The sequence below is a fragment of the Panthera pardus genome, unplaced genomic scaffold (genome assembly GCF_024362965.1).
Source record: "Panthera pardus isolate Hobbes unplaced genomic scaffold, ASM2436296v1 HiC_scaffold_21, whole genome shotgun sequence".
Taxonomy (NCBI): Eukaryota; Metazoa; Chordata; class Mammalia; order Carnivora; family Felidae; genus Panthera; species Panthera pardus.
In genome coordinates, this window is record NW_026526777.1 from 54676228 (window position 1) to 54702368 (window position 26141).

At 37.1% G+C, this 26141-nt stretch overlaps 1 protein-coding gene across 7 annotated transcripts in view; it reads right to left on the reverse strand.

The window, feature by feature from the left end:
- DNM3 (dynamin 3) overlaps nucleotides 1–26141 on the reverse strand; it is a 569424-nt gene that overhangs the window by 466125 nt on the left and 77158 nt on the right. For all 7 annotated transcript variants that reach the window (XM_053909278.1, XM_019424838.2, XM_019424889.2 and 4 more), the window contains exon 2: nucleotides 12074–12147. In XM_053909278.1, coding sequence (XP_053765253.1) covers nucleotides 12074–12147 — 74 coding nt within the window. The remainder of the gene's footprint in view (nucleotides 1–12073; nucleotides 12148–26141) is intronic.

A 26141-nucleotide genomic window follows, 5' to 3' on the forward strand; every position in this document is an offset into this window, starting at 1 on the left:
CGAACCCATGAACCGTGAGATCATGACCTGAGCCTAAGTCGGATGCTTAACTGAATGAGCCACTCAGGCACTCCAGGGTATTGTTAATATTAAACTAACATGATCACTTTAAAAGTACTTAATGTGAATTTAGCTCACTTTGCAAAATAAACACCTTCAGTTAGTACAAAATCATCTTGTAAACCACCAGAGTAGCTCAGTGATGGTCTACTGTATGCCATTCATGCAACAGAACCACCGATTTCTTAAATTTGTGGACCATGTCATTCAGTGAGATAACTCATTGTGCCCTGCTGGACTAGTGGCTGCTGAAGTGAATGTTTCACAGAAAGAAGAGTGCAGGCTGTGGCAGTAGGGAAGACTGAGCATGACACACGGAGGAGGAGAAGGCCAAGAAAATGATTTCCAGACTATTACAACTCACCCAACAAATGCAAATGCAGGGGACATCTGTGATCTACAGTTTCTATTGTTAGAAGCCCAAGGGGAAACAATGAGAGTGGGAAGAGGTAGGTAAACAGTAATTATTAGTTGACTACAGTCATGGGTATGATATAAAATACATCTACTCATTTTCTTACAATAAAAATCACATCTCCTTCTCTCAGATTTAAACAGATATTAACAACTACACAGTTTATCTTTTAGTCTTCTTAATCTCAATTATTTCAAGACAACTCATTTTTTAAAAACTGGGAGTACGATGGGGCATAGAAAGAAAGAGAAGTCCCAAAATGAAGGAACTTGTTGTCTCCCTTCCATCCATCCATCCTCTTTAAGCAAACATCATAGTCTAAGGTCAGATAACTATAATTTCTGGCTAGGAAATGAGGCTGAGAAAAGCCTCAATGCCTTCTTTTAAAATGGAATAGAGACAAAGAGACCTAAAGAATTGGAAAATAATTGGCAAATTATTGACAACTCAAAAGTCATCTTAACCTCACAATCAAGAATGGAATTTTATTGAAATATATATTTCTTCATTTCCTTTCAGGAGAAATATAATACCTTTAATTTAGTCATTTCCTTCCTAAATGGAAACATATGTAGCATTAAAGGGCAGCCATCTACCTGTGAAGAAATAAAATTTAAGTCAGGTTTGCTTAGAATAGCTTTTTGACTTCTCTCAAAATTTTGAGAGTTGAACTAAAATTGCTGTGGACTTCATAATGGAAGATACATAACTGAAAACTAGAACTTCTAAGTCTATTAATCAATGTGTAACCAATATTTAAGCTAAGAAAAAAGGACAACAAAAGAAAAACGGTAAAAATGGTTTTAGAGTGTTGTCAGCAAAAATAAGAAGAAACAGGCGGGGGCAGGGGGAGGGGAGGGGAGAAAAATGAAAACCCAGTAATTCACAGTGGGATCCCAATACCCAAGCATAAAATGAAGACAGTTAAATTTCTTGAGTTATACAAATATTTAAAAGAGCAGTGATCTGGAAAACACAACCAAACCAGATTTAAAGTAGGTCTGAGTGAAAGTGCACAAATGACCATTTTCCTCCCTCATAAATAAGGTTTATAAGAATCCTGAAAGAGAGCCATTTGACCTCTCCATGAAATAGATTACAAATGTGAGAATATGTGTACTAAGTCTTGTCATAATATATGTATAGAGTCTCTACGTGTCTATCCATTTAACAAGAATGTTACTCTACCTACAACCTTTGGGAGTTCATTTATTTATTACATTGTGTCCAACATTCATGGAATAATAACTCAAAGCACCCCCCAGAAAAACAAACCCTTTAATCCCTTCTATGCCAGTGATCCTCAAACTTCTTAGAAAAACCAACATCCCCACTGTCCAATACCCTAATATATTCTAATGTATTTTTGATAGTTATATTTTCCAGAATTAACATTGGATGCTTGATAACTGTGACAGTCCAAGGGGTCAATGGGACTTCCTGGGCTTATCAAGAAATCAAGGAAGACCCCAGCTACAAGGGGTGAGTGGATATGCTCTGCTGTTACAGAGATTTCACTTGGATGGTTTTTTTCTCTATATATTTATGACTGGAAAGTAAGTGAGTTATGCAACAACAAAATTAAATGTTATTAGAATCTCAACCTCTGACAGTCTATGAAAATCCTGAGATACATATATATCAAATTATGATATCGTACACCTTAAACCTACACAATGTTATATGTCAATTATATCTAAATAAATCTGGAAAGAAAATATCCTTGGGCTCTTCAAATACCAGAGCCAAATATGCTGGTGTCTGAGCTAGATGCCCTGGCAGCAGGAAAATACCGTCAGCAGTGAATGAGTGCCTGTTATGTTCAAAGCACTGCACTTAGACCTGTCTAAAGACTCTATGACCAAACATTTAGACAATTTAAAAAATAATAATAGGTAATACCTAAAAAAAGAGCCTATTAAAGGGAAGAAGGAAAGGTAGTTAGGAAAAGAAAAGACCAGTGAAAGAATTAGATGAAACTATTATGAATGTTTCCCAAAGTGTTTATCAAAGACCAACAGCTTACAGAAGAACTTGACAGTAGTTCTTTAAAATGCATCCCATTGGGGCGCCTGGGTGGCTCAGTCGGTTAAGCGTCCGACTTCAGCTCAGGTCACGATCTCGCGGTCTACAAGTTCGAGCCCCGCGTCGGGCTCTGGGCTGATGGCTCAGAGCCTGGAGCCTGCTTCCGATTCTGTGTTTCCCTCTCTCTCTGCCCCTCCCCCGTTCATGCTGTGTCTCTCTCTGTCTCAAAAATAAATAAACGTTAAAAAAAAATAAAAATAAAATAAAATAAAATAAAATAAAATACATCCCACTGCTTTGCTCCAGACCTACTGAATCAAAACTTCTAAGGAAGTTTCCAGATCCTTAGGAATCTTATGCACATTAAAATTTAAAAATAGCTATATTCAAGGGACTTTCAACTATGAATCTGCACTTTATATGGTAACTTGCATTTTATAAGGAAGGCAGTAGGGAACCAGCAATGGAGCAGAACAAGGTCAAAGCTGTAGTTAAGAAAGAATGTTTTCAGAATCACATTTGTTTTTACATGAGGCTAACTTGTTACAATGAAAAAAAAAATAAACATTTAATCCTCTGCAAAAACAGACTATCTTATTCTAAAATATCAATTCAAATCAAATTCAGATATTTAAATATAAAATGAATGAGACATAGTTTTAAAATATTTTCAATGTTGTTATTCAAAAAAATACTTGAGTGTATCAGTCTAATTTATGAAGTGAGAAAACAGGTCCTGAGGCACTGTACGTATAGCAGGACTCAAAGTCTAAGTAATCTGTAAAATCCTTCAAAAAGCTCACCTGTGAGAAGGTGACATTTCTCTCTAGAATGAACTATTCCCTGACTCTTGTGGTAGGAGGCAATACCCTTTGGCTCAGTTCCACCTAGACTCGCAGTGCTGTTCGAGTGGCCCTGGAGAGGGGCCTCAGGGTAGAGCCCTCACTTAGAACATGGGGATCTGTGCCTGCTGCTTCTCAGGCCTGCTGCCTGAACTTTGTGTCTCCACCCCATCCTGTTAGTCATCTGGTGTCTCAGAAACAAGTTCTCTGGCTTCTGTTACTGAACATCTTTATTAAAATGGACACTTAAAGCAATTCCAAGTTCCCCCAAAAAACTGAATAGTAATAATTCTCTAATAAATTATAAGTCATATGCAATTTTTGAAACACAGACATGTTACATTGTGCAGTAAATGTAATACAAAGGTGGCAAATCAAATTTTGATGAATTAGTAATATATTTGACATGCATGAAAGGAGGAAATACCAAGGAAATCTTTCACAAAAGAATATTTCTGTAATTTGAACAATTAACTTTAATTTACCCATTTTGAAAGTTCTAATTTGTAGTATCTTTCTTTCTTATACCAATGTCATTGAAATAAAGGAGTATGAAGTAATATAATAGCATTTAGAGAAGCATTTTAACATAAAAACGTTCTCCAGATGACAACACCACTTATCCTTAACCATGACCTACAGGCTTTACTTTTGTAAATTCTTAACAGTAACTTTTAATGCAAAGAGTGATGGATTCTACTGTCTTAAAAACCCACCCCTCCTGAAGGAAGTATATCAAACTCCAAATGGATCATTTCTCTTTTTTAAATAATTTTTTAATGTTTATTTATGTATTTTTTGAGAGAGAGAGCCTGAGTGGAGGAGGGGCAGAGAGAGAGAAGGAGAGAGAATCCCAAGCAGGTTACACACTCAGCACAGAGCCCAATACAGGGCTTGATTTCACGACCCTGAGATCATGACCTGAGCCTAAATCAAGAGTCAGACGCTTAACCAACTGAGCCACCCAGACACCCCCAAGTGGATCATTTCTTAAAGGAGTGACACTTTCAACACACTCAGCAGACCATCAAAAATATTATATTCAGACACATTTGTTTTCTCAGTTTGACATGTCATTAAACCAGTGAACAGCAAGACTCATTATTGAAAAGAAAGAAACCAGTGGCATGCTGGTAAATGTTTAACAATAGCTGGCACCCTAAGGAGGAAAAAGTCTTGATTCATAGCATTTGCCAATTTCCGTAGTGTAAGTACTCCTACCATGACCAACTTCAGGTTACTATCATGATTTCACCGAATACAGAAATGAAAAGAGAGTTGCATAATCAGATCTCAGGAGCTGGCAAAAGTCAGTTTCAGCATGGCACTGGAAATGTCCACAGGCATTGAAAACTGTCCCCTTGTCTTAGCAAGACCCCCTACCTACTCGCTTGCCCTTGACACCCCAGTCCTTACCCAACACTTCATCAGTGCTTTGTCCAGCTCTTGTCCTCCCAAGCCAAACCTTCAGAAATCCCTCTCTCTAAATCCAAACTATCAAGACCTTATCACTTAAAAATGTTATCTTTGTTAATAAAACAGAGATGGTATTTTTTTCTCACCTTCCTCACAACACTGTGTGATTTCTTAGAATGCTCTCCTGTACTAAGTACTAAATTTCCCAAAACAAATTACACAGAATAAGGCTTAGGGTCTGTAATTAACTTTTTGGCTTTGTTTAGCAACTAATACGTAGCAGGTGGAGACAAGCAGTCAAATGTCAGTAAATGAGCATCATGTTGCGAAGTAAATGATAATTATGAGTTAATCAAATAATTTATGTATTTACTATTCACATATTTATGCTTCCTTACATAAAAAATAGCCCAATACAAATATAAAGTGTATCCTGTAATTATAAAGGGAGTGGCTCAAGGGGCACCTAGCTGGCTCAGTTGGTAGAGCATGTGACTCTTGATCTGGGGGTCATGAGTTCTAGCCCCATGTTGAGCATACAGTTTACTTAATAAAAAATAAAGCAAACAGTTCAAGTTTCCTATTTTTAAAATGCAATATTATTAGTGTCAGAAAGACATTAGTAACAATCCCTACTCCTACCAACAGTGTGGCCTCTGACAAATCGCTTAACTTTGCTGGGACTCTTTTTCTAAAATGGGAATCATAGGGGCGCCTGGGTGGCTCAGTTGGTTGAGCGTCCGTCCGACTTCAGCTCGGGTCATGATCTCACAGTTCGTGGGTTCGAGCCCCATGTCGGGCTCTGTGCTGACAGCTCAGAGCCTGGAGCCTGCTTTGGATTCTGTGTCTCCTCTCTCTACCCCTCCCCTGCTAATGCTCTGTCTTTCTCTGTCTCAAAAAACAAATAAACATTAAATAAGAATAATAAGAATAATAATAATAAGAATAAAATAAAATGGGAATCATAACATCTATCTCAGAAGATTCTTACATGATAATAACTAACGCTCAAAAAATGGCAACCACTAAGTGTTATAGCTTTCTAAATAGTAACTGTCTAGGGTTTAGCTACACTTTTATAATAGTTTCTTAGAATTACAGCAGGAAAATCTCTGCATTAGAACAGGAAGTATCCACATGATGTTGAATACCCCCTGTGTGCTCTGATATCCCATGCCTCAGGACCCAGTGCAACCACAGCCTCAGGTCTACCTCTCCCAGGCTCATACTGCCCACAGCTGCTGTCTCTGAACCCCTGAGTCTAAGACACATTCCTTTGTAGAAAAGCCAGGCTAGCAGCCCTCCTTAATTGGAAACAGAAACGAAAATGCATCACTGGGTTTTTAAGAGTTTCAAAGCCTAGTAGAAAAAAATCAAGAGACAGAAAAAGAGTTACTCAATTGATTTTGATTTTTTTTTTTAACGTTTATTTATTTTTGAGACAGAGAGAGACAGAGCATGAACAGGGGAGGGTCAGAGAGAGAAAGACATGGAATCTGAAACAGGCTCCAGGCCCTGAGCTGTCAGCACAGAGCCCAACGTGGGGCTCGAACTCACAGACCACGAGATCATGATCTGAGCCAAAGTCGGACACTTAACCAACTAAGCCACCCAGGTGCCCCATTTACTCAATTGATTTTATGCTGACCAGTACAGATTTCATTTGATAACCTGACGATAGATATGTGTATATATAAATAAATGTAAATAACCTAAGATAAATTGGTGAAATTACTTTAATAGTACCATAAAAGAATAAGTTACTATAGTCAAATGTATCTTAGGAATGCACGAATGCTTAAATAAGAAATCTATAAATGTAAAGGTGAACATATCAAAGAGTTTTTTAAATGATTATATCAATAAATGCCAAAATGTCACTCATTAAAATTATATATCTACCTATTAGGTTTTAAAATATTTTTAAAACTAGGAATAAGGGGCCTCTGGATGGCCCAGTTGGTTGAGCATCTGACTCTTGATTTCAGCTCAGGTCATGATCTCTCACAGTTTGTGAGATCGAGCCCCATGCCAGCTCTGCACTAAAGTGCTGAGCCTGCTTGGGATTCTCTCTCTCTCTCTCTCTCTCTCTCTCTCTCTGCCCTTCTCAAAATAAATAAATAAACATTTTTAAATGTTAGGAATAAAATAGTTCTTTACCAGGAAAAACAAATAGTAAATAGTATATGCATAATTTAACACAAGACACACACCACTGGGAGCAAAACATGGTTCTGGAGTTCCTGGTTAATGTGGTCAGACATTAAAGAGAAATAGCAGACATATTAACGGAAATGAGAACAAAAAATGATCATTATTAGCAAATATCTTATCTCCTTTTGGAAAAAATAAAGTCATCACACGAGGAATCTCACAACTCTGCCACTACAAGTACAGACTTACTACTAGTTTCTCCCATAGTTTCTTCTTTCCATGTGGTTGCAATAGAAAAGGTATCCCTTCATCCTCCTCATGAGTAAAAGAATTATCTCAACCCAGTAACCAATCCCTGAGTCACTCTATTATTTCATTGTCTTACATTCAGGGGCACCTACTCTAAGGCCCTAATCCTACTATCATGTTCCTTCAAGGCACCGGGCTCACAAGACCCTACCCAAGCAACTGTTTCAGCAATGCTGTCTCTCTTTACCCCATTTTCTCCCCATTACCTCCTCTCTCCACTCCAGCCCTACTGGTATTCTTTTAAACTTCAACCACACAAGTAGCTCCTATCTTAGAATCTTCTAACTTCCCTCTGCCTACATAAACGTCGGCATGGATTGAATGCTCACTTTCTTCATCATCTAACATTCTATGGTGTTGAGTTTTTTTATTTTGTTTTATTTTGTTTTTCGGGTGGTTGTTGGTTTCTCCCCAACTAGAACATAAGCTCCATGTTGCCAGGGTTATTTGCCTGATAGACAGGAGTCATTCAATAAGCACTGAATGAATGAATGAATGAATGAATGAAACTATCAAGATAAAGTAGTATTTATGGGGGCACCTGGGTGGCTCAGTCAGTTAAGCATCCGACTCTTGATTTGGGCTCAGGTCATGACCTCATGGTTTGTGAGACCGAGCCCTGCACTGGGCTCTGTGCTGACAGAATGGAGCCCGCTTGGGATTCCCTCTCTCCCTCTCTCTGTCCCTTCCCTGCTCATACACATTCTCTTTCTCTCTCTCAAAAATAAATCAACTTAAAAAAACAGTAAGTAATATTTATAGAACTGATCCCAATTAGGATCCAAAGGCACAAGTAAATTACAGCAGTGACATCTATCCCAGCTTGCTTCTTTCAGCCATTGTTAGCCCCCATCAACCCAAACCTATAGTCATACATGGGATTCCCCTATGAACAATTCACTTAGAGTGGAAAAAAAAAAAAAGTAGAGTTCTTAGCTGGCATCAGCTAGAATATAGTGTTGCAATATAAAAACCCCAATTTGGGGTTCATGAATGATTGTGAAAACAGCAGGTTTTCCCTAAGGGAAGAATTTCTAGTCTACTTTGCATGAAAAGAGAGGTGGTGTGTGAAGTATGATCCTCACTAACTAATGACAGAATGGTCAGGGGCTTAGAAGTGACAAGATGGGGAGACTGTTAACAAAAAGGTATAAGGAAAAAGCATGTGAGGTACCTTCTCAAAAAAGCTCAACATGTAAGTACTCACCCAAAAATCCCCAGTGCAAAGGAGATTATCTATTATCTCAGCTATCTCAGTATTTGCATGGTAAGCATTTATAGAAAAAAATTAAGAAATTCTATATATAACTAAATAACTATATATATATATAACTATATATATAGATATAGATATATAGATATAGTTATATAGATCTATATATAACTATAGCTCTACATATCTATATAGCTATATATAATTATATATCATATATATATGTATATGTGTGTATATATATATATATATATATATATATATATATATATAACTAAAATACACAAGAGAATCAATTAAAAATATTTAATGTCAGGGCACCTGGGTGACTCAGTCCATTAAGCCACTGATTCTTGGTTTAGGCTCAGGTCACAATCTCATGGTTCATGAGTTTGAGCCCCACCTCAGGCTCTGCTCTGATGGCATGGAGACTGCTTGGAATTCTCTCTCTCCTTCTCTTTCTCTGCCCCTCCCCTACTCTCTCTCTCCTCTCTTTCAAAATAAATAAATAAAATTTAAAAAATGCTTTAATGTCAAATGTAGAGTAAAATGGTTAATTTAAAAATTAAAAGTAAAAATAGCAGTGTTAACATAATCTGCAATGAGAGATTAGAAAATATAATGTAGGGGCATTTGAGCGGCTCAGTCAGTTAAGTGTCTTGACTTTAGCTCAGGTCATGATCTCACAGTTTGTGAGTTCAAGCCCCACATCAGGCTCCACGCACTGACAATATGGAACCTGCTTGGGATTCTCTCTCTCCTCTCTCTCTCTGCCCCTCCCCAGCACGCACTCTCTCTCTCTCTCTCTCTCTCTCTCAAAATAAATAAATAAATATTTAAAAAAAAGAAAAGAAAAGAAAAGAAAATGGGGGGGGGAACCCTACTCAAATGACAAGAACAAAATGAACTAAATATGAATACCCTAACTAGAAATGCACGGATGCTATATAAAGATAATCACGAATTTTACTAAGGAAAAAGAATATTTGAGCAAATGAAAGGATATAGCATGATCTCTGGACTAGAAAAAAAGTGAATATTTTAAAGATATCAATTATTCTTTATGAATCTATAGGTTTAAAATAATTTTAGTGGCAATAGCTTTGTCTTTATAAAATTATCCTAAATTTTGCCAAATAGAAAAGAGCTCCTAAATAAAAATAGGTAATGGCAGAAGACTACAAACATGACAGATGGATATTAAAGCAAATTATAAATCCACAAAAGTAAAACACTGTGTTATTGGCACAATAAAACAGAAAAGATCTTCATAAATAGATTGCAGTAGGAATGAGATAGAAGATAAAGGAGACTGAAAAAAATAGTTCAGTATACATGAAAATAAATTTCAGATAAAAAGAGAACTAAATGTTAAAGATAATTTTACATATGAAAAGGAAGAAAAGTGTGCGAAGTATTTACTTTTTGTGAAAGATACATGTATAGATTTTACAACCATAAAGAGTAAAACTTCAATACGTCAAAAATTTTATGACAGAATTTAAATCACCAGAAGAACAGGGACTTTGTCCTAGTTACTGCCATATCTCAGAGCTTAGAATAGTGGCTGATGTATTGTAGATTTGTAAGTAACTTACTTTTATCAAATGATAGCATGTAAGTCCATTCCTTTGGATCAAACTTAGTACAGACTTTTTTTATATTAAAAAATGGTTAAAAATATCTACAATTTCTACCCCCAAAAAAGTCATCTGGGATTTTTATAGGGATCGCATCAAGTCAGTAGGTCAGCTTGGGAAGCACAGCCATCTCAACATTCATCTTCCAATGAATGAACACAGGATGCTTGTCCAATTATTTAGATATTCTATAGTCTTTTTCAACAATGTTCCATAGCTTTGAGAGTACAAATTTCACACTTCCTTTGTTAAATTTATTCCTAAGAGTGTATTATTTTTGATGCCATTATAAATGAAATCATTCTCTTAATTTCATGTTTTGAATGTGCATGACAAGTTTATAGAAATACAATTGATCTTTGTACATTGATCTGGTATCCTGCAACCATGCTGAACTCATTTACTAGTTCTAATAGTTTTTTGGTGGATTCTTTAAGAATTTCTACATATTTTATCATATCCTCTATGAATAGAGATCATTCTACTCTTTCCTTTCCAATATGGATGGGGTTTTTTTCTTTCTTTCTCTTGCCCAACTGCCCTAGCTAGAACCTCCAGCACAATGCTGAACTGAAGTGGCAAGAGTAGATATCTCTGCCTTGTTCCTAATCTTAAAAGGAAAGCATGCAGTCTTTCACCATTAAATATGATGTTAGCTGTGGGCTTTATAGTCTATGACCTTTATCAGGTTAAGGAAGTTCTCTTCTATTACTATTTTGTTGAGTGTTTTTATAATGATGGGATGTTGGACTTTTTCAAATGCCTTTTCTGAATCTGTTGAGATGATCCTGTGATTTCCTGTTTTTAATTCTACTGATATGATACATTACATTAATTGCTTTTTAGATGTTAAACCAATCTTGCATTGCTGAGATAAAACAAGCTGATTCTACAATTCACACAGAATTTCAAGGGACCCAGGGTAGCCAAAACAATCTTGAAAAAGAACAAAACAGGACTCACATTTCTCAATTTTAAAACTTACTACAAAACAAGGGTAATTATGACAGTGCAATACTGGCACAAATATAGAAATACAGATCCGATGAATTGAATTGAGAGTCCCAAAATAAACATATGTTTATGGCCAACTGATTTTTGATAAGAGTGTCAAAACCATACAAATGATGCTAGGACAAACTGGCTATTCACATGCAAAAAATGAAGTTGAACCCTTTCCTCATACCATATATAAAAATTAAGTCAAAATGGATCAAAGACCTAAATGTTAGAGGAAAACTATAAAATTCTTAGAAGAAAACATAGGGGTAAAACTTCATAACTTTCGTTTTTGCAATTCATGAGGTGTGGTTTTTATGAGTACTTTCAAAGAAATTGGTAAGAAAAGTAGTAAAAATCCTCAAGAAGAAATAGGGAAAGATAAAAATGCCAATTCATAAAAGAAATATAAACACCAAATAACACAAAAAAATCTAACATCACCAGTTGGTAAGAAATAAGAATGAAAACAAAGCTCATTTACCTACCAAATTATCATGGTGTTAAGGAGTAGGGGAAGCATAGCACATTAGACGTAGATATAGATACACATACACTTGTACATATGAATACAGATATTAGATGGATGTTGAATTGTTACTTAAAAAAATTCCCAAACACACACACTTGTGGAAGAAAGTAAACCAGTAAAGTATTAGTAGTTAAACTGTATTATAAAATTATATAAATAAAAATTATATATATACATAATTACATATACATTATTTTCTTGGCATAAAAAATAGTAGGTGTTTTAAAAGCCTACACACAAATAGTAGGTGTTTTAAAAGCCTACACACAAATAGATTTTCCTTGTGATGTAATCAAAGGAATTAAAGGAACAATGAAGAAGAGAGCATTTGGAGAGAAATGCAGGCCACTACCCAGAGCAAAGGGTTCACAAAAACATTTCTGTTGCTACAACCCAACACCCAGGAATGGAGGCAACAGGTACTACAGCAATGTGCTCACTCATGTGGCAAACATCCTTATTTATTACCTGCTTTGGAAGTAACAAGCTGCAGCACAAGAGGCCGTCTGGTTACAATGCCCGACCCTCGAGGGAGAAAGTCCCTAAAAAAAAAAAAAAAAAAAAAAAGAGAGAGAGAGAGAGAGAGAGAGAGAGAGAAAGAAAGAAAGAAAGAAAAGAAATAATAGATTAAGGCATTTTACATAATTCTGATTACCTACAAATTTATAAGTCAAGTTCCACAGTAATTCCCCTAATTCCCAACCTGTCAGTGCATCACATGTCCAAAGAATGCTAGGCCCACCTTATAAAAGAATCATGTGCAATGTAAAAAAAAAGGGAGGGGGGAAGGCCCCTTATATTGAATATTAATCCAGGTGTATTATCATAATGACCTCACTAGAATATGTCACTCATTCATTTAGCTGTAATCAATAAAAGTTTACATTAAATTACTTTGTATTTTCATTTCACATTCATTTTCAGAGAGTCAGTATTTATAAAAACATGTGATACAGAAAACTCCTTTTGGTAATTAAAAAATCCAGTGAGGCACCTGGGTGGCTCAGTCACAGAAGTGTCTGACTCTTGATCTCAGCTCAGGTAATGAATGACCTCACAGTTCATGAGATAGACCCTCACCTTGGGCTCTACACTAACAGCTGGGAGTCTGCTTGGGATTAGCTCTTTCTCTCAGTGCCTCATTCACTCTCACTCTCACCTGCACAGGCGTGTACACACTTTGTCTCTCTCTCAAAACAAATAAATTTTTAAAAAAGATCAATATTAGCACCATCAAACACTGACCATTATTAGAGGTAAGAAAGGCATTTTAGACCATGCCTTCTAAATATCCTGAAATTTTTTCCAATAAAAGGTCACACATAAAATGCAGGATTAAGTAGAGATACATATTGTGTATGTAGAAATTAACAGCAGAAAAAACACTGAAGCTTGAGGTTTTTTGTTCTCGTTCCTGATAGGTGAGAGTTTATTTAAAATGGGAGTTTTTTAACAAATAATAATTGTGTTTTAAGTGCATGTTAATATACACTAGACCAATAAAAAAAAATGCAGCTAAGAAAGTATTTTATAATTACATCTGCAATGCCACATAAACCAGTACTGATTGTGCAATGTCAAATTCATTAATATACCTATAACACAGCTTTTAAATGCATTTGGTTTTTTAATGTTTATTTATTTTTGAGAGAGAGAAAGACAAAGTGGGAGTGGGGGAGGGGCAGAGACAGCAGGTCACACGGAATCTGAAACAGGCTCCAGGCTCTGAGCCATCAGCACAGAGCCGGACGCAGGGCTCGAGCCCACAGACTGGGAGATCATGACCTGAGCCAAAGTCGAACGCACCGACTGAGCCACCCAGGCACCCCTAAATGCATTTAGAATGCCTCACAACTTCTGGAAGATTCATCATTTTAAAAGTCACAAAATTCCATTCAAAATAAACTTCTGACTCAATGGCAGTGTTTCTCAAAAATGGTTCCAGGACCACCAGAAAGCGTTATATATCCACAGATGTCCAGGATTCATCCTACATCTACAGATTCAGAATGCCCAGGGGAAGATGTGCAGTATCTGCACTTTGTTTTTTTTTAATGTTTATCAATTTTGTTGAGAGAGAGAGAGCAAGCAGGGGAAGGGCAGAGAGAAAAAGGGAGAGACAGGATCCCAAGCAGGTTTTACAGCTGTCAGCACAGAGCCAGACACAGGGCTCAAACCCATGAACCATGAGATCACGACCTGAGCCAAAACCAAGAGTCTAATGCTTAACCAACTGAGCCCCCCAGGTGCCCCTGCAGTATCTGTACTCTTAACAAACTCCAGGGGTTTCTGATGTCCACCATGGTTTGAGAAACACTGACTTCAAGTCAGGATACATTACTCAACAATTCAGTGGGTGATAATAGCATAGGTCATACTATGAGTTTTGTAAAAATCTGGCAGAACAGAGCTTCAACACAGTGGGATTTCAAGGAACAACAGCTTATAAAAATGGCAAAGTCCAGTGAGAATGCTACAGAACCCAAGACTTTAGCTCTACTGATCTTTTAGAATTGGAGAGATAAAATTAAAATTTCCCCTACTACACATAATTTATTTTGCAAATGCTCGTGTAAAGTCTAACAGAGGAAACGACACTGAACAGCCTCTTAACTAAATTAAAGCTTTACTTGATTCCAAAGGACTGTTTCATTTGGAATACCATATGTGACTAAAATAAATAATAGTGAAATTACAAACTTGCATTGATCCCGAAAATGGCAATCTGAAATAAATAATATTATTTATTCATTAAAAAAATTCACTGAGAAACTAAAACGTGCTGGGGAGATGCTGTGGGCATCACCCTACACTAGTTTCACACCAGAAGTTTGAAATCTAATGGGAAGATAAAGACATGCACGTAGAAGACCATTAAAGAAGGGAACAGATTAACTACACTGGAGTTCAGAAAAGAGAGACCAATACTCTCTAAATACATATAATGAAATACCCTTTTAATATTCTCCAGGAACTATATTAGAATATTTTCTAGTTTTTATGGTTTCAATAATCACTTAAAATTTAATCAGAACAAGGACAGCATCTACTCTGTGTCTAAAACCAAAACCTAGAAAAAAGAAGTTAACTTGAGAATCAATATGGATAAAGGGAAAACAAAACAAAAGTCCATAGCACAGAGTGGGAGGGAATCTGTTTGAGCTATTAGGACTCTGAATGAGATTTTAGGATGTATAGACAGATGATGCCAAAGACAAATAAATATTCACATCTTAAATGCCTGAATAATGAATCAATAAAATATTTTCTTAAAAAAAAAAAAGAGGTAAAGAAGAAGGGGGAAAAGGCAAATGGAAGAAAGAAGTTTAGTTACTTAATACCTTCCTGCTGAGATCTGTTTCAACTCATGTTTATGGCCATCTATTTATAATGTAGATTTAGTAACAATCCCTTTGAAACATTATTAAAGCAAAATATAATGTATCAAATATTTTAAATAACAATTACCATGTGTTTGACTGAAAAGTAAGCCCACAGATACATCTAACATTTTTCTCTACTTTTTTTATTAAACAAACAGAACTTTGCATGAAAAGTAATAAATGGAGGGGCGCCTGGGCGGCTCAGTCGGTTAAGCATCCGACTTCGGCTCAGGTCATGATCTCACAGTTTGTGAGTTCGGGCCCCGTGTCGGGCTCTATGCTGACAGCTCGGAGCCTGAAGCCTGCTTCAGATTCTGTGTCTCCCTCTGTCTCTGACCCTCCACCTGTTCATGCTCTGTCTCTCCCTGTCTCAAAAATAAATAAACGTTTAAAAAAATGGTTTTTTTTTAAGTAATAAATGGATTCAGGTATCCAACCTCCCTTCTTACTAACTCATACTTACTGGCCCCCTGCCATCCTACCTCCGATACATATATTCTCAGCAAAAATCAAAAGATTTGGTAACCAAATCCTGCTATTTGGAAGTCTCTCTGGACCTCACAAGAGTATCTAAGTGCAACAAAGCACTGGAGAGAAATTTCTCTCTTCTGACGACTACGTGACTGATCTGGCATCCTGAAAATCCATGTCATTCTGATGATCCAGCAGCATGAAGACCATATGCCCAGCACACTGCTGCTGTGAAAAGCTGAGGGGTGAGCGCTCAAATGAAACCCAGAGAGCCTGGCTTTGAGCCCCAGTTCTGCCAATGAATGCACAAAATTCTCTTTAAACCTTAACTTCTTTTGCTACTAAACTGAGACAACCCTATGGATCAAATGAAATGCAACATATGACAACTTTTTTTAAAATTTTTTTATGTTTATTTTTGAGACAGAGAGACAGAGCATGAGTGGGGGAGGGGCAGAGAGCAAGGGAGACACAGAATCCGAAGCAGGCTCCAGTCTGTGAGCTGTCAACACAGAGCCCGATGCGGGGCTCAAACTCACCAACCGTGAGATTGTGACCTGAGCCGAAGTTGGATGCTTAACCGACTGAGCCACCCCGCACCCCTAATATAGCAACTTTTTAAAAACCAAACCACTATAGAAAAAAGTAGTACTATTACCATTATTGTTGCTATAATATAGCCACAGCATGTTTTCCCTGATGTTGCCGTATTCTCTCATCTCAAATAAATAAATACATAAAAAGCCTCCACACATAATATTTTAACATTCATGAATGGAAGTTAAAGATGAAGAGCCACAGACCCCACTTGAACTGTACCCTTGGTGTTGACTAGCTGCACTGGTTCAGAAAGCTCAGTTCCTTATAGCTGCCTCCAGCAGGGAGTCAAGACACTGATACAAACAATTATGAATAATTCATTAGCCATTGCATGCAACCATCCACTTGAATTTTACTATTTTCTATGCAATAGGTTGGTTCTCCTGTATGTATACCTTATGGGAAAATTACTTTGCTAAATTAATGCAGAAAAAAATGACTTGCTTTTAGTTACTGTGGATTTAAACTATAATTTCTATTTATGGTCATGTATATAAAAATATAAAATTTGCATGCCATTTTTCTCCAACGTGAACCTTCAAGGTAAAAAATAAGAAGAGTAATCTGAAGGGGTGCCTGGGTAGCTCAGTCATTAAGTCTGCAACTTGGGCTCCCGTCATGGTCTCCTGGTTGGTGAGTCCAAGCCCCACATAGGACCACCTGCTGTCATCACAGAGCCTGCTTCAGGTCCTATGTCTCCCTCTCTCTCTGCCCCTCCCCCGCTCTCTCTCTCAAAAAGTAAATAAACATAAAAAAAAAAAGAGTAATCTGAAGACTAAGCACCATTTAACTAACTCTACTCTATTGACTGAGTGTCTTATTTATGTACTTATGGTTGGATTGTACAGATTTTAAGGCAGGAAGAGCACTTCCCTCTCGATGCCACATACCAGCTACAACTCAAATGCCTTCCTTCTCTCTCAACCCACCTTAATAAAGCATTAATCTGCACAGTCTTAATAGCTGCTCTTCGGACAATAAATCGATGTTCTTTCATGGTTTCCTGACTTCTGCACAAAAAGTAGAGAACAATTCCCACTCTATGGCCTAAGAACCATGTTGATAATATTTCTTATTGGCTCTTCCAGAAACTTAGTTTACCAAGAAATATTGGTACTGGACCACTACAAAATGACTGACCTCTGGAAGCCTAAAAAAAGGAGAGCAGACTTGCTGTATCAACCAAGCTAAAAGAAGTTTTCCCATTAGCAACAAAAAGTAAATATAGAGAAGTTTTTCTTTAAGATAGATGTTGAAATGATCATTAACCAGATGATTTGCTTAATAAATACATGTTTTAGTATCTGCCCAGACTGAAGACACGAGGCATAACTTACACTGTGCAAGAAGTTAATTCATATAGTTGATTCATTCAAAGATAGATAAGCTTAGTCTTAGAAGAGAATAGCATGCAAATGATACAACAAACACGACAGGTATATGATTAATTAAGCTCCACACAAGGTGAGATATTGACATAGATCAGGCAATAATCTATTCTGCTTGGAGGAAACGATTTCAGAGAGGCACAAGGTAGGAGGCACTCACAGGGGATGTACAGAGACATGGAAGAGCGAAGTAACACAGAATATCAAGGAACTGTAAATATTAAAGAGAGGTCACAATGAGGTAGAAAAGAGTCTGAACAAGAAGGCAGGACCAGACCTCAGAGGCCTCCACTTGTATATTTTTTTTTTCTTCCTCTAAGGCACTAAAGAGTTTTAACTGATCAGATTGGCATTTCAGAAAAATCCCTGGGGGACTATATAGACAATGTTGAAAAAAAAGAAAAAGACAGGGAGACCAGTCACTAGCTTGTCCAGGTCACTGAGGATGAAGATAATAAAGGTTAAGCCCAGAGCAGTAATGGCAAGGGACAGAAGACAACAGAGAGAACGGACAATTGGCAGGACGTAACGATCATTTTGATATGGAATGACATGAGATGGAGGAGTTAGAATAAATCTCACAGTTCTGGTTCGGTTAGCTGGCTGAATAGTGGTGCCATTAACCAGAACAGGAAATACAGTAAGGTCCAGTTATAGCTGTTATTTATATAGTATTTATCATGTGCCAAGCACCATTCTCATTTGATCCTCAGGTAGACGCTATTGTTATTCTCACTTCACAGATGAGGAAGCTGAGACACAGAAAGGTCACATAATTTTCTCAGGGTCACAAAGCTACTAAGTGACAGATCTAGAACTCGAACCTAGAGAATCTAGTTCTGTGCTAATGTGACCATTAGACTACGCTACACTGTAAAGGAATGGGGAAGAAGATAAGGGGATATATTTGTACATACTGATCCACAGATGTCTGGAGAATATCAAAATGGAGACAACTACTCAGACTGAGCAACTGGAGTTCAGAATAAAAATCCTGTCTAGAGATAATAATCTGACAGAAATCCATGGGGCAGGTAGTTAAATCCAAGAGAAAACACAAATAGGAATGGAATAGAGAAGAGTGATGAATATGGACTAAGGAAAATACCAACATTTAATGGACACTGAAAGAAACAGCACTGACAGATTGAGAAGGGGTCTACAGAGAGGCAAGCCAAATACTATAAATCAAAGGTATCCCTAAAGTCACACTAGCCTCTTAGTTACTTCCACCTAGATGTCTCATACTCAAGCTCTACAACTCATTATCATCTACCCAACATGCTTTTCTTCCTTCATTCCCAATCATATTCCACATCATCAGTATCCACATGTTAGCAAGCGAAGTACATGGAAAGCATCCATCCTTCATTTTCCTCTGTCTTCATGCTCTTAATTGGTTACCAAGTCCTGCTGATTCTACCATCTTGGTATCTCTTAAATGCAAAAAAGCTCTCTTCTCTATTTCAATAACCACTTCAGGTACCACCAATGCTCATATACACTACTACAATAATCTCCCAATTAATTTCCCTGCACCCAAATTGAGCATACTCTAACCCAATCTAAACCAATCAACAATGACATGCCCCATCACATCATTTCCAACTCTAAATCATTCAATCATTCTCCATTGTCTTTAAAACATGAAATTCAAACCATCAACAAAGCAGATAAAAAGTCGTGTTCTTCTGTGGTAGTCTCCACATGCACCTGCAATCTCGGGCTCAGTGCATCGGCACACTCCATATTCGCCTCCTGGGATGCCCATCTCCCACTTTTCCCTCTAGCCAACTTCTACTTGATCTTCAACACTCACCTCCATATCATTTTCCCTTAGAAGCCCTCCTTGAAATCTCCCATGCATACCTCTATCTAAGCTCTTAACATACACATGTTACACTGGTCTATTTACATGTCTGCTCCCTCACGCCTGTGTTCTTCCCAATGCCTCCTTCAGTGCCCAAGCATTAATTATTTCTCATACTTTCTACCTACCCATTAAGGAAGATTTCCAATAGCCCCATATATTCATATCATGGAGGGAAAACACTGTCCTATCTGATTCCACAACCAGCAGATTGCTAAGTGGCATTTTACATGTACAGAAAGAACAGATAAGAAAACTCTCAATTTATAATTTATTGAGGTCATTTAAGTTAACATTTTTATTATGAACATTAAGGTCAACAATACTGGGGCATCTGGGTGGCTCGGTTGGCTAAGTGTCTGACTTCAGCTCAGGTCATGATATCATGGTTCATAAGTTTGAGCCCTGAGTCGGGCTTTGTGCCGACAGCTCGGAGCCTGGAGCCTGCTTTAGATTCTGTGTCTCCCTCTCCCTCTGCCCCTCCCTCACTCGTGTTCTCTCTCTCTCTCTCTCTCTCTCTCTCTCTCTGTCTCTCTCAAAAATAAACATTTTCTAAAAAAATTTTGTTTAAAGATCCAACAGTATTTCCCCAAGTAAAAAATACAAAATACCAGATGGGCCAATATTACTGACTACCTAAAGATACAGAATAGAATTTGAAGGAAACAATTTTTTAAAAAAACTCCCAGAGCCAATATACTTTTAAAAATTATTCTTTAAGGGGTGCCTGGGTGGCTCAGTCAGTTAAGCATCCGACTTTGGCTCAGGTCATGATCTCATAGCTCATGAGGTCGAGCCCCATGTCAGGCTCTGTGCTGACAGCTCAAAGCCTGCTTCAGATCCTGTTTCCTTCTCCCTCTGCCCCTCCCCCACTCACCGTCTCTCAAAAGTGAATAAACATTAAAAAATTTTTTTTAATTATTTCTTAAAAACAGGAATGCCTCTTCCAAAAAACTTATCTTCAAAATATAATTTTATGCATTCCAAAATAATCCCTGAAGGATTACTATCTTGTAGTCCTTTAAAATGATAAAACTCAATTAAAGTCAATTAGAGGGAAAAGAAGGAAAGAGAGGTGAAGAGGGAAAGGACAGATAGAGAAAGACACAGTGAGAGAAAAACAGACAGGTCCCTGCCAAATACTGCCCACCTCCTGCCCCAAGAAGCACTGAGGTCATGTATTCCACATGCTAAACACAATGGTGCTGTTAAAATCCCTGTGTGCTTCTATGCCTAATCCCAGAGCTTTGCCAACCATTACAATGCCACTTTAACTGTTGAAGGAAATAATTATGCCAAAATCTACAGATTTAATTGGAAATTTTCCAATGAAGTTGTCTTTTTTTCCCTAAATTCTTAGCACAGTATGAATATTAGCATTTACAGATCTGTAAAAGATCACATTTTTCTGTTATTAGTTACTATATAATTTGAGGTACTCAATAAATACCACCATCATTTTGTTTGAAAAACATAGTTACAAATCCATATGCAGGAAACACTGTTTTTATTTTTTTTTACTAGCATTTATGAAATTTTAATTCAAATTTACCTTTCATTCACCAAACTCAAAATTTCTAAGCAAGTTTTTCATTAAATCTAATTAACCAGTAATGAATAGTTTCCACTGCAATATCCAAAATGCAAAATTTCTGAGTCCAAGATCTATAAACTGAATGAAGAAGCCAGTTTTTAGTTCACAAATACCATGCGTTCTCTCCAACGGGAAACTCTCAAGAACTTAATGCCTTCATATTTAACCCATTTTATTTGCTTTTTCACAAAGCCAGCTTGCTCAAAAATTAAAGCATCAGATTAGTGAGTCCCAGCATGAAGGAGAGGCAAACGGCTCTTGCTCTGCTCCACATCACATGGATGGATCTATTGCCACACAAACGGATGACAAAAGGGACAACCAAAGAGGCTGCTAGTTGCCTGACCAGTATCTATTTATACCTTATTTCTTATTAACAGAATCCCAATTTTGTTGAGAATGGCAATGGGACCAACTTTAAGGTAAATAAATAAATCTGTATTTCCCAGCCTCCCTTGCAAATGGGGTATCCACATAACTAAGTTTAATCAGTAAAACATAAGTTAACAAATAGTTCCTTTAAAAAGGTCTGATTTAGCTAATATATACCTTTTGTCCTTCCCTCTTCTTTCTTCTCCTTGTCAATTATACATAATAGCAGAGCTACAGAAACCATCTTAAGCCACAGGGCAACCTTGAAGATAAAAGCTATGGACTAAGGATAGCAGAGCAAAAGAAGACTGTCTAATACAGCGATGGCATTATGAGTCACTAACCCAGACTGGTACATACTGCCTAACAAAATGAGTAAGAAAAAGAGAGAGACAAAGAGAATAGTGTTTCTCAACCTTCTTTCTTTTATTGCCCTCCTAAAGAGTCTTACTATACATTTTTCTCCATTAAATTTTCCCCCATTAAATTTAATACCACAGACACACTGTATATCAGTAAATGTTCTGCATGTACATATGTGCTTTATACATGAGAAGAGTAAGATTACTTTTGTCCCCCAAGAATCAACTTTTGACCCTTGGAAGCAATCTCACCCCCACTGAGAATATGTGCTATGGATCAAAGAGGAATAAGAGAACCCAGAATGCTAAACATTCATCCTGTCAGTCATCCTTTCCTGCAGGGTTTCTAAGAGAGATATGTGGCAGAAAGAAAAGGTCAGAGAGCTTTTGCCTCAAACCCCTGCATATTCTCCTCTGAATCCTGGAAACATGGGTTGGACTGTAGGGAACCCTCATCTGGCCTAGTTATGAGGCAGGCTTAAGGCCTAGTACCAAAAAAGGCAAAAAGGCCTCCTTTGCCCCTTTTCCATGAAGCCCATATATGAATCTCAGACCTTTGTACATTGACACTATAGTGGGTAGGAAAGGCCAAAGTGTAGATGACCACACCTCATGAGAAGAAGCTAGGACAAGAGAACACTTATCCAATGACAAGGGGCAGGACTAGTGTAGGTAGCCACTTCAATTGACCCTGCCCCAAGACTGGACTTGGAGAAATATGACCCAATTACTGTCCTTGGTCCTGATTGTTTATTAGCAGTTCCTTGCAGGGGGCTGGAAGAAAAGAGTATGGATGAGAGTAGATGGAAACTTCTATAGTCAATACTATGCTCATCTGTTTTCGCTCTTCCTAAGATGTTGGGGGAAAAATTAGGTATTTAACTTAAAGCCAAGAGTCTGTTTTTCCACTAAAAAATAATGGAAAGCCATAGCCTCCAACTTCAGTTCAGTTAAGCATCCAACTTCAGCCTAGGTCATAATGTCATGGTTGGTGACTTCAAGCCCCCATAGGGCTCTGCGCTGACAGCTCAGAGCCTGGAGCCTGCTTCGGATCCTGTGTCTCCTTCTCTCTCTGCCCCTCCCCTGCTTGCTCTCTCTTTCTCAAAAATAAAAAACATTAAAAAAAATTTTAATAAAAAATAAAAAGAATGGGAATCTGATTTTCTAATTACCAAAGAGGGATTTAACTAGATCCTTGGATCTAAATCTCCCTTAATACTCTAGAAGCCTCATCTATTATTTACCCAGGCATACCTTTTATTCCCAGAACATCAGGTTCCCAAGTGACTTCACACTAATTTCAGGCCTTTATCTTGAGTCTTCTACCACAGAAGCCCTTCCCCAAGACATCACCTTTCTTTACCCATCTCACTCTAAAGACAGAAACCTCAGACCTTTTGTACTTGTACACTACGGTGTCTTCAAGAAAGCATTTCTTGAAATGTTAATATATTTAAATGTTTCACCCTCTTTATTCCAAGGTACCATGAACCCCCATCACATCCCCTCCCCTAGAGAAGCTATCTTAGGACAAGGACCTCATTTCTAAAAGGCCAGTGTTTGGCACAACACTTGACACAAATAAACTCATCATTATAGGAATTAAAACTGTGAATTTCTTGGGAAGACAAATTTTAAGAATTAAAAAATAAATATGCAAACATTTATAATTAAAGATATAGGTATCATGTATGTGATCTATTCTTTTATTTTTTTACCTGAAAAAGATTTTTTTTTTTGTCTATTTAGTTGATTCTTTTTTCTGTGATCCTGTACCATTGACTGGAAATTTTAAAGATCAAAGGAAAAAGGAAGAAGGAAAAGCACTTAATATCTAATAGATAGATAATAATATCTAATAGATTCATATATATTTATAACATACATATTATAAATATTTAGCTATTTCTTATCTTAAAGGTTACCCTTGAAATGATATTCCCAATGAAAGTTTCAGAAATATATGTTTAATAGCTCCAAGTCCTAAAATGTACTAAAGGTAGCCAGTGGAAACCATAACAGAGTCCAATAAATTCTTGCTTACTACTTAATACATCCAGCTGACTACAGAAGGCATACTGATGAGTAAACTTAAAGAATTACTTTCTCTATCTACACCTCTCTGAGTACAGCAATTAAACTATATCACCCAGTTGTATATATGAAGAATAATATGTAAACTACACATCCACCAACAATCGGTAAACTGATAGTGTGTGACTGAAAAGACACTTTATTTACAGTCCAAACTACCTGTTGTGCTAAAATGATTGGGGTGGCTCCCTGTTTGTTCAGAGTGGAGAGCATCACAAAGCACATATGCCTCAGCAGCAATGTTTTCTCATTCTCCTGAGACCTACTAGCATGCTTTATAAACAAGCACAGAAGCTTTTGAAAATTTAAGAAGTCCAAAGGAAAACAGACCATTAGGTTGAAAAGAAAATAATCAAGACTGGCAGGATCTACTAATAAATTATGGCCATGAGAGTTTAAGATAGTATTTAACATGGGAAACAGAACAAAGAAATATTAACTCTATTCAAATCTGAATTTCTCTACCTTTACTAGAATTTTATTAGATAAATATGTAATATTTCTATCTGTGAAGAGCTTTTAAACATTTCTTTTCAGTAAAGCATGGTGGTTAAGAGCACAGATTCTAGCACTGAAATTCCTGGGTTTGAATTCAGGATCCACTACTCTTTGGCTGAGTTTCCTCATCTGTAAACTGCAGGTAGGTTGGGGATAGAATAATAGGAATAATACAATCCTTTACCTTTGGGTGCACTGTGACATGCAACTCAAATTTTCTTCAGATTTCAGAAAGGTAAAATGAGGTCTGAAACTTACGCTGTGTAATGGAATCTGACTCAGCACCTGGAATCAAACATACTATTTCTGTAGCAAAACAAATGAATATTCACAGTAATAGAAATAAAAGCACGCTATGAATAGCCTCACATCAATCAGGTCAAGTTTGCCAGTAAATGGGTTCATGTCAATATAAGCTTTGCCAAATGAGTTACAAAAATAATACTTAATTTTCAGATAATTTTGCATTCTGAAATTGTAGAAGACTGAAGTACATACTAGGCACATAGTATGTGGTCAAAAATTTCAGCTGCCATCATCATCATCACCTCATCATTAGGATTTTTAGAAGAAATAGTAGTAAGTTATGCTGATATTTATTTAATTAATTAATTACACAAATTTGTTTCAGAATATATCTCCAGAGCAACAAGTAGTGATTATCTTTGGCTAGCCATAAGCATGCGACTTTAGGGCAAGCTAGATCTAGTTTTTCATAGCATATCTAAAGTTTTGAGTGATATGAAAAGGAAACTATATCAAAATAAACACCTGTAACTTTAACTTTTTCAACTACTTCCTAGAAAGTCATCAGCTACCTAAAGGCTTCATTGTCTAAGAACCCTCACCACTGTTCTACTGCTTTTCATGAGAAAGGTTAATACAAAACAAGGAATGAAAGCTTAAACCAACAAAAGAATCAACACACATTCCAACCACAGTGTGCTCAATTCAAATACAGAATGAAATGAACCCCCTGGCATCTAGAGTATTCACACAAGCGTGTGGCAAGTGTTATTTCTAGCCACTTAAAAGCACCAGTGAAAAGAGCTCAAATACTTAGAAAAGAAAAGATCTCCAATCCCATGAGGAGAGGCATTTATTAGCACTTAATGGCCCTCTTTCATTGCCTTTCCACTGACGCATCTCTAATTGTTCCAATTATAATTTCAAGTAACAAAACCAATAATGGTAAAAGCCTATAGTTCAGTGTATGCATTGTGAAAAAAAAGGTCTTTAACAGCACAAAGCAGATATAAAAGTACATGACAACATCGAATCTGGGCAGGCAATGTCACAATAAATAGAGAAAGGAGGTGGTATAAAATGAGCACTGGTCAAGAAACCAGTTTAAGTTCCAGCTGTGACCTCAACAGGCCATTTAATCTATAAGACTCAGTTTCTACATCATTAAAATGTGAGGACTAAACTAATGTCTTCCAATGCCTCTGCCACTCCCAAAATTCTACTAATCCCTGAATGCTAGAATTAAATCAAGATACACAGAATCTAATCTCACCACTGGCTTTCTACGCAATCTAAGGCTTCTTGTTTTTACTTCCATAACTGGGAATGTTAGTATCCAGTTTAAGTCCAGTGAATGCAAGGACTCTGTCTTATATACTCCCCACTACCATGCATGGCACATAGCAGGTACTAAACATATTAGAGAGAAGAAGAAAAAGGGAGGCAGGCAGGAAACAAGAAGGCACAAAGACACAAAGCCAGGAAGGCGAGACGAAATTGGCTTACTAATTTAATATGGCTACAGCACTGCACCTAAGAGTGATGGGGCTTGGGGGTGATGGTGGGGGTTCAGAGCTGACACCCAAGAAAGAATCCTTGAAGACATCTTTGGTGCAAAAAGGTGATTGTATTAAAGCACGGGAACAGGACCTGTGGGC